The sequence below is a fragment of the Rhamphochromis longiceps genome, linkage group LG16 (genome assembly GCF_057381845.1).
Source record: "Rhamphochromis longiceps isolate RC_006_pf linkage group LG16, R_longiceps_female_GT1.1, whole genome shotgun sequence".
Classification (NCBI taxonomy): domain Eukaryota; kingdom Metazoa; phylum Chordata; class Actinopteri; order Cichliformes; family Cichlidae; genus Rhamphochromis; species Rhamphochromis longiceps.
Genome location: NC_140572.1, coordinates 7394733 through 7414152, shown reverse-complemented (window position 1 = coordinate 7414152; position 19420 = coordinate 7394733). Strand labels below are relative to the sequence as shown.

Genomic DNA, 19420 nt, shown 5'->3' with positions numbered 1-19420 from the left:
TCACTGAGGGAGGAGGATGTGGATGTGTCAGGCCTCGTTCCCTGTTACAACTAGAAATGGGGATTCTCAGGAACCTACTGGGATAAAGTATAGATAAACTACACCCTCTAAGGTTTTAAATATCAGGGCATAATACAAAAATGATCTTGTTCGTAGGAGTTGAAATTACTGTATATGACAACTGATAATATCAAGCAGAAATTTTTTTTTTTTTTTTTAAAATCACCATTGTAGGCGTACATACACTTCATGCCTATCTACCTTACTTTTACGAGATAACAAACTCAGAAACGGCTACAAAACAGGTGGACACGACTGAATGTGCTTTCCTTTATTTGCAATAAAAAATAGGTATAAGAGCTCCCTTTACAAATACGCCAGGGAAATGCAGCACATTGTGAACACTGCTCCCATGCAGAGAGCACGTGACTGCAGTGGAGTCACAAACATTTGAAGAGGAAACGGCAACACAGAGAGAATATGCATTTATATGCACACTGACAATGTAATTATAGCCACGACCTAATCTGCTTAAAAGTCTGCATAAAGAGACTCAGGACGCTCTTTATTATTGACAACTGCTGAATTCCATCTGTAGGATAAATATATAGAAATCTCCTTTCAGACATTTAAGTAGAATTTTCTCATTTACATTCATTTTCTCACTAAGAAAATCCACACGTGCAAAATCATGTCATGAATTTTTAAAAACCTCCATTGCTCTTGTTTTCTTCCCCCCTTTTTGGCATGCTTCATATGTTATTGCTAACAGACACTGTGAGAGCTTGAAATTGTGGGTAGAAACCCAAATTTAACTACCAGGTACAAAGAAACTCCAATTTAAGGCCAATTTAAAAACAAGACAAACCAAAAAAGACAAACAAAAACTTTAAACATTATGCAAATTTGGGTTACAGGATCAATATTGTGCACCGATTTTAGGATTTTTAAATCAACAACTGTTGATGCCAAGTGCCAACAGAAACAGATCTGTAGCAGCAAAAACGTTTACAAAAGAAGAAAAAAAAAATTAACTCTTTGCAATTGTTCACATCGACATGTCTGTCAGGCATCAGAGATACATAGAAAGTGCTTGGGTGATTTCATATCAACATATCCAACTGCTCATTAGAAAAATCCAGGAATTCCATTACAGTGTGCATGTAAATGAACAGGAAGAGGATGAGAGAGAAAGATTGTTGAAACGTTCCTTAAATAAAACATTAAAAAGGCCTTAGAGTTACAATTATACACAGAAATTCACCCAAATTAAATTTGAACATATACATACACTTAAGGGCATAGCAGAGTGAGAGAAACAAACATAAAAATACACAATCAGCCCCTATAACTACATCAGTCCCAAAGATATGCTACATTTAGGACATTAAAAATAAAATATCCAGATCAGCATTATCAGGATGCATTGTTATCTGCTCTTTCCTAAACGCTAGCACGACTTGAGTGATGGAGGTTTAAGCTTTAGTCTTACGCTCAATCGCTCTTCAGAACTAGTGCAGATGTAGAGTTGCACTTGATCTTACACACCGCAGTGTGTGATGGTTTTTAGTGTTAGCATGAGTGAAATCACAGTCTCAACACAAAGGCTTTCATGGCATTCATTCCTTCCTTTCACACAATCTGAGGTACTGATGCTTATGCACCAGAGTTTCGGCTCAGGAAGATTTCAAGCGAGGCATCAGCTGTTTGTCCGCTTTTTTTTATTTTTTATTTATTTAATCCTTACCAAGTGGGCCGGGCAACCTGGCAGAAACACCTGTATCTGTCTTTTTATTGAAGAGTGGATGGAATCACAACGCTGAATCTGACTCCAGAGTAATTTAACTCCAGGGTAAATGGCCAAATTATAAATGTAATGCACACTGATTTTATTCTGAAAGCTCTGACAGGAAGTGTGGATTTGTATCTCCTCTTTTTTGCCGCCTTTTCGGGGTGTTGGTCTGCCCGAGTTGTTCCTCGTCCACCATGCTGTCTTCTTTAGAAAATAAGCTACACCTTTCATGATAAATACTGCATTGTAGGAGTGCGGTCCTAAATGTCACAAGTGAGCCTTATGAAATCTGTATAATATAAAGAAAACAAAAAGCTGATTCTGTATGTGTAGTCTTGGGGGAGGAAAAATATCTACAACCTACAGCCTGGCCAGTACATTCACATGTGCTGCCATCATGCAGTATTTTTGCATTTTCTTTCTTCACACATCGCTGGGGTTTGTTTGTTTTTGGTTCCCAGTCGTGAATCCTGAAGACTGCACAGCTCTGTTCCCATTTTGTTAAACACTGCTTAAAATGTATAGGAAAAAAATCCTCTTGAACCTGAACACACTGCTTATGTGAGAACAGGTTTTTGTTCCTTCATAAAAAGAGCCCATGTTGACCATAATGAAAGCATTCCTACTCAGCTCGATTGATTTTTCCTCCTACAAGACTGAGAACGCCACATCAAAGATCACTGGTTTAGAAGTGTGTTGTGGTCGGGTTCACTCATGAGTAGTGAAGCTGGTTGGGAGATGCTGGATAAAGAAAGAAAGCAGGAACACCTTCATGCCAGCGCTGTGACCCACCTGATACTCTCAGCAGAACTGACAGGCGTTCGGGAGGGCTACGTGACACAGGAATGAGCATCTGAGAATAAACTGACGCAGGAGAGAATGAACGAGTAAACACGTACAAAGTGAATCAGTCAAGGAGCGACCCGACGAATGACCGAACACGTTTCTGAACTGCATAGATGCCAGAGCGGTTCTTCCAAGCAGCTCCTCCATCACCGTGGCCTCTTGCGAGTGACAAAGATGAGGACTCTTCGGATGGCAATGAGGCGATCCTTGAGGGAGGTCATGGCCAGGATTGTGAGCTGGGCACGGTTTTCCAAGGGAAGAACAGCGAGCAGCCACCAGGACCAGGCTGGACCACTGGGACTGGCCTGTAGTACAACAAAGATTTGTTCAATTTAGAAACAGTTTACACAGATTAGAAAAACCTTCAGTGGTCACATGACTTAGCAAAGCCCTAGTTTTCTAATAGAGTCATTTTATGTGACTTTAGAAGACAACTCTTTGTTTGAAAACACACAGCTCTTCTATTTTGCCATCTGCAGCCAAAACAGTTACTCATGTAGGGTATTAAAAAGCATGCAAACACTGGGAACCTTGCCGAATATGAAATGCACACATCCATTCAAGAGCAAAAAGAATTTTCTGTGACTATTCCTGAGATGTTGCTGATTTTCTTTCTTTCCTGCCATCACAAGGTGTTTATCAAACTGCGCCTTTATTTATAAATGAAAATCCGTGAGTCAACACTGCACTTTCAGACCTGTGGGTCCGGGTCTTTGCTGGGAAGGTGTCCAAAGTGGCTGTGTATCTGACTCTTCATGTTGTCTTTCAGAGATGTGAACCAGCCGTTGGCCTGATCATACACGGAGTCGTGCAGCTTCAGAAGCTCTGTTAGCTCTTCCCCCGCCACCTGATCAGACAGACATATTTTATAAGCGTTTTAGAAAAAACAAACAAACAATGACATGTTTTTTTTCCTTTCATATGAAAGGACTACATTTGCCAGTGGCACACTAGCAGAGACTCAGGTTTGTTTTTCTTTGCACTGTTGAACAGTGACAGGCAAAAACCCCCCCGAGCTCTGCTTTGTGCTACTCTGATTGTCAGTAGTGTGATGTAAAGTGTCTGAAATGGTTCTACTGACAGAACATCAGCACATCGCTCCTCACGCCCACCTTCTTGTCTTCCAGGTACTCAATCTTAGCAGTGTTGTAACCATCTCTCTGGCCGTGGCTGAGGACCTTGAACCGTGACACGCCAATGGTGTCAGCCACTGAACGGCCGTCGGGAAAGAACTTCACGTCTCGCACCTGAAACACAGTATTTCATATCAGCACTCATATGATTTCTATCTGACTGCTCACAGGGACGCACAAGAAAATCTGTGAAGAAAGAAATACCTGCAGCATACAGCCATAGTCAGCAAAGCCTTTGAGCTCATCAGCGATGCACATGCCAAACTGCTTGGTACCAGTTTCCATTGAGCGGCGAATCATCAGGCGGTAGCGTGGCTCAAATACGTGCAGAGGGCAGGGGATGGTGGGGAAGGCCATGGTACACACAAAGATGGGCACTTCCTGGTTTAGACTGCAAGAGACACAGTGAAGAAATTGTTACTTTTTGTGTGTGTGTTTGAATAATCAATAGGTTTTCTAAAACAATCGTGAATGTGTGCACGGGTGTGTTAGTAAAACTGACTTGGAAAGCTCCTTCATCTCCTCTTCATGGATTTTCTTCCTCTCTGCCAGCTCATCTCCTAGGTAATGCTGCAGGACTTCCTCCATCAGCAGGGTCTTGTTGTAGCCCCTGCTAGCTAGATACTGTAAAAATACACAATAGCACATTTTCCTGCACATGAGCATTACAAAGAAAAATATTACCGTCAATTTATTATTAAAGATTTTATTCATTCATTCTTTTCCTGAATAAGTGAAACCTGCATTTTTTTTGTCTAATCGACAGTTCAAAACACCTTCCATCACATGCTACATTAAACATTATGAACACAGAAAAGAAAAACACTAAACAGGAGTCACACTGACATCACTACCCTCTATGAACAAGTGTACCTCAGACAGATTCTCCTTGCACAGAGGACAGTTGGGATTGTGGTCCAGACAGCGTTCCAGACATTTGAGGCAGAAGGTGTGACCACAGGGAGTGGCCACAGGCTCGTAAAACAATCTGGACGACAAATGAGCAAAAGCACCCAGCAGAATGCCAACATGACAAACTTGCACACACTAATTTAACAGGTCTTAAGCTGCAAATGCTGAAACTGAACTGGGTGAGCTTACCTCATGCAGAGTGAACACTCCAGGTCTCCACTGTCCAACAGCTCAGCAGGAACTGATCTCCCTCCACAAGCAGCAGTCGCCTGACGGATCTCCCCCTCATCTGCACAATAAATTATCATCCTCAGCACAAGTTTGAGCAAAGCAAGATTCCTCTTTACCTCAGCAGCACATCAAGTACAAACATTAACGTCTGTATTGTTGGCAAAAGTAGGCTCGGGAGTTTTCTTCAGTAGCGGAATAAAATGATTCATTGAAATAAATCATTTTAATTCATATGGAAAATGCAAAATTTGCTTTTCATTGTTTTCTAACATAACTAAAAGACCAAAACTTATTTCTGTAGAGATGAGAAACTGTTTCTAAATGAGCCGATCAAATTTAATGCCTCATCTACTGAATAAGAACGGCCCCTGGCTGGTAAACAGAACAGCTGCAGTCCACCATCGTCATACCCTCTAGAGCAGCTTCTGCTAACACCAAAACTAAAACATCTTAAGAAGAGAGCAGGGCTCTAGAGTGCGACCAATTTGGTCGCAAATGCGACCAAATTTTTCAGTGGTGCGACTAAAAATAAATATTTGGTCGCACAGGTGCGACCAACTGTTCCGGTAACAAAAAAAAAATCTCTGTAACTCTCCGTGTGGTCAACAACAGACACACATTATGCCCCTATCGTGGACTAAACCAATCAGAGATAGTCAGGGGCGGGACCTCTCTGATTGGCCGTGGTCCAGTTGAAAGTGCAGGTGGAAGAGAGAGGTGAGTAGCTTGAATAAAGCGATATCAATTCATTAACGGATTCCACACAAAGACCTAAACACGGAGCGGACCCAACACATCAGAATCAGCTTCGTCTTTCTCGGCTTTCTCACCCGACGGCCTGAACACGGACACGCTGTCGGAGCTTAGCAATTCTTCGGGTCCGCGCTGTGTTTACGTCTTTTTGCGCTGATTCTGAGCTGCAGGTTTTGTCTCTCTCCAACCAAAATTCACCGAGCCTGCAGCAAAAGAAGCAGCAAACTGCGCTTCACATTTGATCAATGTCGTCATGAATTCCCTCTGACTTTTGCTGTTTTGCTTCCACCACGATAAAAATCACACTTCCTGCACAGCTCTCTCTCTCTCTGTACTTCAGGAACAGTTTCCCGTCTCAAATCTGTTTTCTGCATTATTCATTCGCTTATTACCCACCAGTCTAGCGTTGTTTACAGCGCTTTTTCTTTTTTCACTTAAATGACCTCGGACAAGAAAGCCTAATTTCTGCTGTTCAATACTGAAGAAATTTAAATTTCTTAAAATTATGCAAAATTGCAGAATATTTTTAAGGTTATCTGCTATAAAAAGCCAGACCAGGAAAATCTCCTTCATGTTTTCCTGTGTTTTATTCTCAGTTACTTTCACACAAAGGCATCTGCTGTGATTTTCACAATTCTGATGAAGTCTCATGTGTATCAGTACTGATAAATGATCAGAATTATAATATTTCTGACTGTCTGAGGCTAAATTGAATCAAATCAGGACTTTGAGAACCGGAATTGAATGGATTATAGAAATCAGTGATGATACTCAGCCCTAGTGAGCAGCCTAGGCCTGAGAGAAGTGGATGTACTGTAGCTGTGGGTAATAAGAAAAGATCAAAAGAACTATTGATAACTTTTTTGTTAAGTTAAGGCCTGATCTGTCTGAAATTCATAGCCAGTGCTCTGACACGGTGCCATCAATATTTGAATGCTGAAAAAGCACAGTGTATCCAGAAAACACATTATATGCTGCAGTAAATGCACTGCCCAAGTGTCCCCTCTCCCCACGGCCTTTCAGCAGCAGACAGCAGCAAACAGGTCGTCAGAGGAGGCCAAGATGATGATTAAGTTTTTAACATTTTCTACAATATTGACAAAGCACTTTAAGCACAAGTTTGTTAGTTAATAATTTAGAAATTAATATTGTCTGTATGGACTCCCCCCCCCCCCAAAGAAAGTGCACATGTAAAACTGCGGTGTTAAGCGATGCGGTTGAAAAATTTGAGTGCGCCTAACTTTTGTGCCGGTACGCCTAAATTTTTAAAGTTAGGCGTACCGGTGCGCCCATGTCAAAAAGTTAGTCTAGAGCCCTGGAGAGGGAAAAAAACTCTGTTGTTACCAAGAGCAAACACAATGCACTCCTGCTATATGAAGAACTGAGACAAAGAGACACTTATTTTGAAGCCAATCTCCTCCCAGCAGTAGACAAATCATTAGTGTTAACATGCTGCATGTCTAATGTGTCTTAAATGGTACGCTCAGAGGCAAGTGTTGTGCTGAAACTAATTCTGCAGGACAATCAGACACTGTGAAAATGTTAATGAACTCAAACGTGTAAAACGCTGTGTAGAAAAGAACTGTGCAACAGAAAATACTGTTTAATAGTGATTATATGTCCAAAAAACTCCCTCTGAGGAATTTCTCAGCTGTGGTGCTGTATAATGATTATATAAGCATCCAACCTAATCGTACACACCATAAATCCCATATCATAAAGCTGTCATCAATTCAATATACCCCTGCAAGATGTGGGTGTGTTTTGGGGATATTGCACCAAATATGAGGATTTAATAAAATACCCATCTAGATAAGCTATACTGCATAGTAACGCAGGTATCTGTAGATACATGTGAGCCTCATGGAAGAGCTGTGCGTGGCTGATGAATCTTAATGTTTAAGACCACCACAGCTTTCTAGTCCATTACCTAACGAACCTGATTTGCGTGACCTACATTCTGAACATCCGCTTTTCATTTTCTTGACACAGATCTCGTTTTAAATAGTAACACTACATGCTAATGCTATTTGGAAAATTACATGACTGTGACTCATTTTCCTTTCATTATGCAGCCAAGATTTGGGTAAAATTACGCCCTCGTATTTTGCTGTTACACTTGAAATAGAAAACAGCTTTTCGCAAATTTTCTGGACAGATGTGATGACTAAGGATTTCTCAGTGTACGTTCAAATTTAACACCTCTGCACTGCTCAGAAAAGAGGGAGAAGAAGCAAAATGCCAGCAACCTGCTGTCCTAATCCATGATCAATATAACAATAAGAAAAACATAATGTAACTCATCAGTTTAAATGAACCATTCAGTATCTCACAATGTCAGTGAATACACTAAATTACGAAATTAGATTTTGGTCCTGAGTAGTCAGATTAGCTCAAGTTACTGGAGGCTGAGTCAGAATGCTAAAAACCCAAATAAGGACTCCTTAAGAAACTTTTAGAATCCTTCAATATCTGATCTCTTTCAAAGAAACCAAAGAAATTCTTCAAAACATCATTGCTATTCATGTCTTTATGTATGCAAAAACTGTTCTGTACATCAACTGTGGTTCAAATCATGAAAGGGAGAGCATGTGATGATGCAGCACTGTTTGAGCCAAAGAGCAGCATTTCCACCAACTGAAGAATACACTCATTCTCCGAAAGGAGTAATTCCTGGTACTATGTGTTCCATTTCTTTCGCAACTTTAAGCATCCTAATTGAATATGGAGTGCCAATTAGGGCTGGGCCATATTATACCGTTTACGGTAATACCGGTATAATGTTAGGCAACGATAGGAAAATGAAATATCGCGATAGAATATGAGTAAAACGCGCATGCGCAGTGCCTTTGTTTTCATACGCACATGGCCGATTGTTGAGTGAAACAGATGAACCAGAATTGGTTTGTAAAAAATGGTGCAACTTCAGTGATGTGGAACTGGTTTGGTGTTTGTCCGTCAGATACACAACAAAGCACATTTTTTGCAGAACATGCAAGCGGCTGTCCTTATTGTCGTATTTGTCGGACTAAGATGCTCTTAAATCTGGGAGTAATCTGGGTCCTAAACTCCGTATTCTTCAGGTCAAACAACACTGCAGCATCACTTAGAGTTAAAAACTGTCTAAATTCTTTCATCTTTAATAAAACGATCAGCATTGCTGCTTTACCAGGTGTAACTATGAAGTTTAATTTCCAGGCATCCATGAAAACAAAATTTATTACATTTAACGGAGTTAGAAGTTAGCAGGAAGCTAGCGGAAGTTAGCTCGCTAGTTTCGCTAGTTACCTAAGCATGATATTGCATGTTCTGACTGAGAGATTTCTGAAAAAATTCAAACGTACAGCTCTGCTATCACTTCCAACATAAATGAAGACAGGAAACTAAACAGCAGTGACGTTTGTAGGGTTACTGAAGTTGGGCTAGCTGGTATATAATGATGTGCTACGTGATCGCTAGCGACACAGCTATGTTAGCATAACATAAACAGTGAAGCTGGAGGACGAACACTAACACTTTTCCACTTATAAAAGTTAACGTGAAGGTTCTTCATGGTTAGAGACAAATGCAATCGCATGGCAGGATGCTGTAAACGGACCAAACTTCAGTCAGGAGAACAACTGAGATAATCAATCCACAATATGAGGTCAGTCATTAATATACTGCAACAACATGGGAATAGAGCAGCTGCCAGAGAATTCAACATTAATGAATCAATGGTACAGAAGTGGAGGAAGCAAGAAGAATGAGTTTAATAAAGTTTGATTTATCTGACTGCTTTGTTTCGCTTAATGTGCCTTATAATCCAGTGCACCTTATGGTCCGAAAAATACGTACTGCACACTGCAGTTTAATGTTGCAAAGCACCTCTTTTTAACTTCAGTGGATATTATACATGGTTATGCTCAGGATATTTCAGCCCATTTCTACTGGAAATGCCTTTTGGTTAAACTTTCAGTAAGGAATTTGCATTTGCACTGTTACATTTTTATAAAGCTTTAATGTACATAAAAACCAGCTTCTTGTTTAAGTGAAAATAAATGGAAGGTTGTCTTTTTGCACTAGTAATGTTGTGGAGTTGTATTTTGTCTCGCATCAATTATATCGTCAGTTATATCGTTATCGCAAATTTTCAAATATATATCGTGATAAATATTTTTGGCCATATCGCCCTGCTCTAGTGCCAATGATGATAAAACAACCCTACCACAAATATCTACATTTTACCTTTTTCCACTACAGAGGTTAATGTAAAGAAATAAAATTATATTTAACTGAATTATTTTGGTTTCATACCAGCTCTGAGAAGTTTAGAGGGAGGGCTGAAGGTTGCTGAAAGTTCATCACTCTTGTGTTTCCTCTTAAGGCCACCAGGGGGTGCTGGCAGTGCAGCCAAAACATCAGCCAGGCTCTTTGTGCTGCCCTCCCCTGGAGAAGGGTCCGATTTACCAGCAGACAGAGCACAGAGTCTGGAGGATGAGTCGTCCACTGGAGGGCTTTTAGTCACAGTGAACTCTGAGTCCTGGAAACACAAACACACAGACAGAAAAATACGTTAGCATATCAGGTGGATTAAAAAAAAGAAAAGAAAAAGAATGATTAGTTCAAAAGCGCCTTTGTGGAAGATCATATTCAGAATTATAGAGAGTATTAGATGCTACTACAACAACTCTCACTCGAGTAGTTTTGGGGTTGGTTGCAACAGATGTAGTTGTTAAGACCACTTGTATATACATGTATCAAGATTCAAACACCTTATAAATAGCTACTTTTTTTTCCCCTTCTTCCTTATTCACAAGCGCCAACCGCAGCGAGTACTTTGATTTGGCAGATTCTTATACATATACAGTTACCTGTGAGGAGGATGAGCCTGGTTTCTGTGGAAGTGGCCTCAGGGAACTGAGCAAGGCAGGAGGTTTGATGAGACGCGTAGCCAGGCCTCCTTGCAGAGGGTGCAACGGCGTTGGAAGATCCTCATTCTCAAATACAGAGGAGAACAGCTCGCCCAGGACCTTCAAGGTGAAAGAAAACAGGTGGCTAATTAACAATCGCAAAGAAGTAAGCACAGGAAAATTTACCACAAGAAAGTCACCAAAAACAGGATCAAAGACAGCTGTATACTCATTTGCACTCCCCATTTATATCACTCTCAGGAAAACTGAAGAAAGCAGAAGGCTTTAACTTAAAGCACTTACACTTTCTTAAATCATATTTTGAACAAAATCGATTTTATTCCCATTTCCTTTAAAGGGTAGAGCCATATACAGAGAGGCTTTGTAATGACACTGGCAATAGCAGAATTTACAAATGAGAAACCTTCTTTCAGCTGCAAAACTGAGCATCAGCAAAACTAATTATTCTATCACGTAGTTATGTGGGCAGCGCATGGTTAGCGCCGTTGTCTCACAGCATGATCTCCCTGTGCCAGTTTTCTCCAGGATCCCCAGTTTCCTCTCATGCTCCCAGGACATGCAAGTTTATTTAAAAGCTTATCCGACTATAGTTTGTTAAGAGGTTCTGAGAATTATGACATGTTTTAGTCCGTATCAAATTACATATTTCACACCAACAACTGGTTCTGTCTTACCTTCTGAGCTTCCAGTTTCACTTTGGCCCAGTCGGGCTTTAGTGCCACACACAGGAAATACTCTTGTAAGGCTTCATCTTTCCGGCCTGCTTTACTCAGTGCTGTAGCTTTCAGATAGTGAGCCTAAAAATGACAGAAAACTTGTGTTTGATTTTTGAGGCATGGGCTGTGATAATGACATTTCTAATAATAACAAGATTAAACCAAATGTCCCTCCTTTATGACGTTTTGAAATTTACAGTTTAGAGAATTTGTTACCCAGATACACAACTATTACTGGTACACGCACTGACCCCTTGAATAAAGTAATAAAAAGGAACATTTTTTCCTCCTCGTGACATGCAAATTCTAAAAATGTGACCACACGATAATGTGTGTTGAGTGGATGGACACTGGTCCAGGGTATCTGACTATGGCAGAGAACCTGCATGTCACAGAAGATCAAGAACATCATTGTACCATTATTAGTTTCAGCATCTTTTTATTGCCAGAAATAATGACTGGTAATACAGGAAGCAGAATATTTATTCACGGTTTATTTTTATACAGAGAAGTAGGTTAAGCAAACCATGCCACACACCACAGCATTTATAACCTAAGCTAGTTTGCATTACCTGTTCCTAGATGAGCTTTTAACACACACACACACACACACACACACACACACACACACACACACACACCAAAACTTAAACAACAAATTATATTAAATTATAGACACCAACAGCACAGGGCAGAGACTGCAGTATAATAAAGGTAAAATAAGACTGCACGTCCAATTCATCTTTAAAAACCGTTTTAGTTTAAGTTTATAATGATCTCAATCAGGCTTCAGTTTGAGTTCTGTAAGCTAATAGTTCCACATGTTAATAAGACAAATAGAAAAATGCCATTTTCCAAAATGATTTCTGTGCCCTGCAGTATCTAACAGATGTGCTGCACGTTACTGAAGCCAAACCTCGAACAGGAACCACAAAGTCACAGCCGAATATGTGAGCATTTGTATAATAATTGTGGATTAGCAAATTGCAACAAACATTGAAATACTGCAATCTTGCTGGCTTCTTATCCAGAATTTGCCCATTTGTATTTCATCATAAGAGGCCTGACTGTTTGAAGTGATGCTTGTGACCAAAAAGTTACACAATAACTAATAACAATGAGAATGTATAAAAAGGGACTGACAGCATGAAATGGCAAATATAAGTTTGTTTTTGCAACTTTGGTCACATTTGAGCAGCTGGACTCTCAGTGACAACTACTGAATGCTGCAGCACTTAATATGAAATGTGACCATTATCTTTAGTCTTGGTCTTCATTCTCACTCAGGTACATTTAATTTTGTCCTATAAATCACTTCAAACTTTTCCCCAGTTCAAATTGTTCATCTTACCTCTGTCCACAGGGTTTTTAGCCTGCAGAGACTGCTGGCATCCTGCACTGCCTGGCTGAAATTCTGCATCTCCAGGTGCAACTCAGCCCGCTGATGCAACAGTCTGCCTGAAGAGGGCACTGTATACACAGGGATGAACAGACATCAGTTCATTGGATAGGTCTCCAGGCAATAGACTGTTTTTTCTAGGTCTAGGAGAAGTAGGGCAATAATGTAACATGTGGCATGAGACCAGCTACACGTGTTAGAACACCATGTAACTTATGTTAAAACTCTAATAACTGACATCAGCCACACCAGCGGACATTAACATTTAGTCTCATCTGCTTGGAATGCATGCCTACATAAACACACTGCTTCATGCATCACGTACGCAAATTATGCACTTTACTAATGATCAGATAAAGTACACACTGTACCTAAGTTGGACTTGTCGTGCGTTACTTAACCAAACTGTCATCACTGGTTTCTTTGAGAAGGATGAAAAAGTTCCAGCCTAAAGTATATTTAACCCACTTTGTCTGAATGGCTTTTAGTTGTCAATAAGCAAAATAACACTCGCTGTCATCTAAGATTTCAAAGCGACCTGATAGTTAGTTCATAACATAATATACAAGTTGAACAGGTATTCATAATGAAAGAAAGACATTTGTGGAACAGCTAAAAATGGCACATGGTTGTAAAGAAACAGGAAGAAAAGTTTGCAGAAGTTTAGATGCTCAGTTGCCACCGTCTTCTAGTTTCATTACTAAGTGTGTGTATGTGTACACAACAGAGCCAATGTTTCAGTGCAGAAAAAGCAACGCAGTTTCTACAATATCCGTGCAGCTTAATAAGGGGTTCAGAAACCTGGTGTCTGAACCTCTTTGGCAAACTTTGCCCATAGGATCAGGACAATCAACCAAAGTATGACAGTAAACAAACAAGAGGACCAGCCTATCATCAATGTGTGGGACATAATAGTTGAGGGAAAGTATAGTATAGAAAGAACTACATGGCTCCGTTACCATAAAAACCGCAACTAATAACATTTTTTGAGACTCATCATTTATCTGACTGCATTTTCTCCATCTCTTTACACAGATGGAGACCATTTGCAAAAATGTAAGACTATGCTTTACATGCCATACCCTTGCACACCACACATATCAGGACATATTATCTGCTAAATTTATAATTCAATTACATGCAATCCAAATGACAGATACCAGACAGCCTCCTGCTGTCTTTGTTGGGAAAACACTGGCTGGCAGTGACAAAACTGTGAAAGCACTCTGTCCTCCCATCACCATCACCCAGAGTCATTCACAAGACAGAAGGCATGAATCAGTATTGATCTGGGGAGAGAAATGCCTGAAAGGATGCCACAGGGATGGTGCATAGTCCTTTTATCTGAACTGTGATTTCAGAATTTTCAGCTAAATCAGGCTGATCAGTTTTATAAAATGACATTAAAGTGAGAACAGCAGAGAAAACCAAAGAGGAGTCTGAAAAAAGAATTACAATTAAAAGCTGCTTTAATAAGTAGGCCAGATGTGGGAGGGGAAGGAGGAGTCAGTTTTAACTTTCTGAGGATTCAAACTGTGCAACATGATCTTGCCATGGCCCATGATTAATGAAACACACTGGCTGCCTTTATGTAATGTGCCAACATAACAGAACACTCCGTTTTATAATGTTTAGGACAATTTGTCCTTAAAGTTACCAGAAAAATAAATAAATAAAATAAATGAATAAATAAATAAACATGAAGCAAATGAGGGTGTTAAAATAGGCTGTTGTTTTTCTGTTTAAGTACAATTAATGACCAACTACCGTTCACCCAAACGTTACCCAACACTGCTTATCCAACACCATACATAAGGGGAGGAGTTAAGGGTTATGTCAAACCAGAGACAATACGATGACCTTCTTCTAGAAGGACACTGACCCAACCCGGCCAGACAAATCTGATGAATGTATTCATACAGTAGCGACTGAGCAAATAAAATTTTCAGTTTACATAACGGAGATCACATAACAGTGGAAAAACTAAGTGAGGCATCAGGTCCAGAGAACTACATACAGACGTCCCCTCTGCAGCTCTGTGAAAACAGCACAGCCCTGCCAACTATAAAGAGAAAAGCAGCATTAAACAACCGCTTTGCTGTTTCTTGCGTGCACGGGTAGGCTGTGTACTGCTTTGGTAAAAAGGGACGGCACGTCACGTAACACCACACCTCGGTACAATCCAGATAGGAGGGGGTGGCGCCCCTCATCGGTGACACTGAGAAGTTAAGACTTAAAAAGTAGGTCATTGCACAAAAACATTACACTTTTAATTGCAATCTGTCAAGTTAAACACTGGAATTAGCACAGGGTTATCTCTCGGTGCGCATGTAGTGGCTGTGTGCAGTCTTACCTAGATCCACTGCTCCGTTGTATTTCTCCAGAGCCTTTAAAAGATTCTGCTTTTTCCACGAATCCTCTCCTTCGATCCATAATTTCCTAGCTTTACTCTCAGTTGCAAACAGTTTGTCCAAGAGGCCACTGAGTACAACGTTTATTCTCCGGCCGTTCGGCAGTCCTCCTTTCCTGCTCAGATTTTGTTTGCAGTGTACACAGTTTGTGACAGAGTCGTCATCTGTGCAGCGTTTGCAGAAAGTGTGTCCACACTCCACGGTTGTAGGCTCGTGGAGCAAACACTTGCAGAGATGACAGGAAAACAAGTCCAGGGCTTCATCATCCTCACACTCCCCACTATTTTGAAACCCGTCTTCCCCGCTGCTGCTTTTATTGCTCCCGTTTACAGTGGCGTGGATGCCCAGCTCTTTCTCACGCAGAGTTCGGGCGATGGTTTCCACCAGGAGTTGAAGCTCCTCCGGGCGCAGCTTGCCAAGGCTGGCCGCTGTACAGTACGAGTCCAACGCTTCGGATATCCGCCCGGCACAGGATAGCGAGTCGGCCTTCCTCAAACACAAGCCCCTGTCAGGGTGCTGGAGATCTGCGAGTTGGGAGCTATAGATCTCTACGGCCAAGTTGAAGTCCCCGGCCCGGCTGGCCTCTTCTGCTACCTCCAACATTTCAGGGCAGATCCCCGCAGCTCCTGGATTGGAGAGCGGGTGGACGAACGCTTCGCCCTGGTGAGACCTTAGTCCGGTCTCCATCTTCTTCTCCCGACGGGAAAATCAGACGCTTAGAAGACTATGAGAGTCACTGAGAACATGGCACAAGCACACACATTCCCCACCATAAGAAATCATTTCCCCAGTTATTGCACACTATCTTTAGCGTTTTTAAATGTCAACCCAGACTTCCAGTTGTGTCCAACTCTGTGATGGCCATGAGTCCGATCCATAAGACCTCAACCCAGATAAAACAGGGGGCCTGTGTAGCATGGCTGGTCCTCGATAAGTCCCAGTATCTGATGTAGTTTCACTGCAAACACCTGGAGGTTGAAGGTCGGCGTTATTTATTACAAAAACTTTCAGCGTATCGAGGACGTCATCGCTCCCTTTACAACGCGGAGGTAGTTTTATTTATGTCCCGTCTAAAGACAGAAACTTCTTTAGAAGAAGAAAAAAACCACACACACACAAAATGAATCTACGGCATGTTTAGGTACGAACCGGTGGGTAAAATCCAAGGAGCTTAGTAAATAAGCAGCTTAATTTCCATGGATCGTGCTAACTCGTAGTTATGATGGTAAATGTCCGCAATAAAGGTCAGGTTTCGAGCCACAGAAGTCCCATATAGAGTGGATAAATGCTAGACCCACAAGCTCATCATTTCTCCAAGAAGTCACAGCTGATCGGCCGCGTTTATATAAGAGAGCCCGGGAGCAGTTAAGTCCGGGGAGCCAGCTAACGTTACTACTGGCTAACTGGACAACACATACTGCCACTTCGCAGTTTGTTAAACTCCGGAACTCTTTCCGAACCGATATCCCCCAAAAATGTGCATTTACACGACCTCGAAAGTCATTTCTTCGTCTTTTATGGCGAGGAAACCCAAACAAAAATAAAGCTCTCGCCGAAGGTATCCATCTTGGTTGTTAGCCAGCTAGCTTTGAGCTGCTAAAGGTTCTGCTTTGGGATTTCGCATACAATTCGCCGAAGCAGACGCAAGACCACACGTGACACACGAGACAAGCTCCTATTGGCCCTTTATGTGGCTCACTTATATAACTCAATAATATTGTATAACCTTTGCAGATATCGCTGAATGAGTGTCTGTGTGCGTTACCAAAAAGACACTTCACGTTTTTTAAATTTAAACGAGGTCTCACACATGATATTACAAAAATAGCCTCGAGTAAAACAAGAGAACGCAGCTTTCGGTTCTGGTTGAGTTACTTTATTCACTTTAACTTATAGTTTCATCTGTGGGAGTTGATTCATTGTTTTATGTAATGCTTTATATAAGCAGTGTGTCAAGTCTGGTTTTGGATTTAAAATGCGGACGACATGTTATAGTTAAGATCTATTGCTTAAGCCAAAGGGGAAAAAAGTCTGGTGTACGACCTTATCTTCTGGATCAAGTAAAGCTTTTGTTGTGCTGTTAAATACTCCATAAAGCTGTGACCCAATTTAGGTAATGGGAATCCACACAAGGGTGAATTCTTTTAAACGAAAGAAAGGTTGTACAGACCCTGCTGCTAAGTATGCACAAGGACGCGGCCAAGAGGGTCCCCAACAGCTCTAGGTGCATTGGGTTCAAATTCAAATTAAATTTTTATTTGTCACGTACACAGTCATACACAGTACGATATGCAGTGAAATGCTTAGACAACTGCTCGTGACCTAAAGAAAAAAAAAGGCTATGAATAAGATAGGAAATAAATATGAAAAATTAAAAAGGGTCAATTTAACTAGGAAGGAATAAAATATAAATTAAGGTTAAAAATGAAATAACTGTACAACACAAATTAGAATGAAGGGTAAATTTAACTGGGAAAGAATAAGATAAAATATATAAATTAAAGTTGAAAATAAAATAACTGTACAACAAAATACACAATACACAGTATAGAACTATATAAGAATGTATGAAGAAATATAAATAAATATATACACAATAACAGCAGCTGTACAAGTATTAACTGGAAATGAAGAATATAGTGACCAGTGTTGTGCGATCCACATTATGTCTTGTGCAGTGCAAATATGCTAAAATTGATTTAAGTGATGAAGTGAAAACAATGTCCAGAATGTCCAGTGTGTGTAAGAACTGTATGTGTGGGTCAGTACTGTGTGGTGGTGTGATTGAGAGACCGTATCGCCTGCGGGAAGAAGCTCCTCCTCAGTCTCTCTGTGTTGGTATTCAGGGAGCGGAAGCGCTTCCATGATCTGAACAGAGAGAACAGTCTGTTGTTGGGATGGCTGAGGTCCTTCACGATCTTCCTGGCCTTGGTCCAGCACCGCCTGCTGTAGATTGAGTGCAGGTCAGGGAGCTCGGAGCGGATGGTGCGCTCAGCTGATCGCACAACCCTCTGTAGAGCTCGTCTGTCCTGCATGGTGCTGTTCCCGAACCAGGTTAAGATGTTTCCCGCCAGGATGCTCTCTATGGTGCACGAGTAAAAGTTCCTGAGAACCTTGGAGGGCAGTTGGAAGTCTCTCAAGCGTCTGAGGTGGTAGAGACGCTGACGGGCCTTTTTCACCACGGTGTTGATGTGACAGGACCATGACAGGTCCTGCGTGATGTGAACTCCGAGGTATTTGAAGCTGTCCACTCTCTCCACTGGGCACTCGTTGATGACGGGGGTCTGGTAGTTCCTCTCCTGCTTAGTGCTGAAGTCCACTATCAGCTCCTTTGTCTTACTGACGTTTAGAAGGAGGTTGTTCCTCTGGCACCAGTTCTCCAGATTCCTAATCTCCTTCAGGTAGGCCGTCTCGTTGTTATCAGAGATCAGGCCCACCACGACGGTGTCGTCAGCAAACTTGATGATGACGGTGGAGCTGGTAGTGGCCACACAGTCATATGTGTACAAAGAGTACAGCAGGGGGCTCAGAACACACCCCTGGGGGGCTCCAGTGCTGAGAGTGGTGGAGGCTGAGACATGTCCGCCCATCCTTACTGCCTGTGGTCTGCCAGTTAGGAAGTTGGAGATCCACTGACACATAGATGAGCTGAGTCCCAGATGCTCCAGCTTGGTGGTGAGTGTGGAGGGAATTATGGTGTTAAATGCAGAGCTGTAGTCTATGAAGAGCATTTTAACATAATTCCCCCTTCTAGTGTCCAAGTGAGTGAGTGATGTGTGGAGGAGATGAGAGATGGCATCGTCTGTGGAACGATTTGGACGGTAAGCGAACTGTAGTGGGTCCAGTGTGTCTGGTAGTGAAGAAATGATGAAGTCTCTGACCAGGCGTTCAAAGCACTTCATCACTACTGAGGTGAGGGCTACAGGGCGATAGTCATTGAGAGAAGCAGGGTGGGGTTTCTTCGGGACAGGAACAATGATGGACTCTTTGAAGCATGTGGGGATCACCGACTGAGATAAAGAGATGTTGAATATCTCAGTGAACACAGGAGCTAGCTGGTATGCGCAGTCTCTGAGGATACGACCTGGGATGCCGTCTGGTCCTGCTGCTTTCCTGGTGTTCACTCTCTGGAAGGCTCTCCTTACTTCATGCTCGGAGATGACGAGCACGTTTCCGGTGCTGGCAGTATCTTCCTGTCTGCAGCCGTTAGCGCCGCTAGCACTAGCATTGTTGGAGTCCTTAGCTGCAGCCTCGAAGCGAGCATAGAAAGTGTTCAGCTCGTCTGCCAGAGTCACGGCCGCGTTCATCATACCG

The 19420-nt window shown here is 41.7% G+C and overlaps 1 protein-coding gene across 1 annotated transcript; it reads right to left on the bottom strand.

Annotated features, from left to right (window-relative positions):
• Positions 1–316: 316 nt before the first annotated feature.
• On the bottom strand, positions 317–16712 carry lonrf2 (LON peptidase N-terminal domain and ring finger 2). The gene is made up of 12 exons (XM_085384114.1): positions 15049–16712; positions 12648–12766; positions 11255–11377; positions 10521–10679; positions 9964–10189; positions 4873–4972; positions 4645–4759; positions 4274–4395; positions 3976–4162; positions 3751–3885; positions 3336–3485; positions 317–2943 (listed from the first exon to the last, which is right to left on the bottom strand). Exons 1-12 carry the CDS (start codon positions 15791–15793, stop codon positions 2785–2787), a joined length of 2340 nt encoding a protein of 779 aa, XP_085240240.1. The 5' UTR covers positions 15794–16712; the 3' UTR covers positions 317–2784.
• Positions 16713–19420: the final 2708 nt, after the last annotated feature.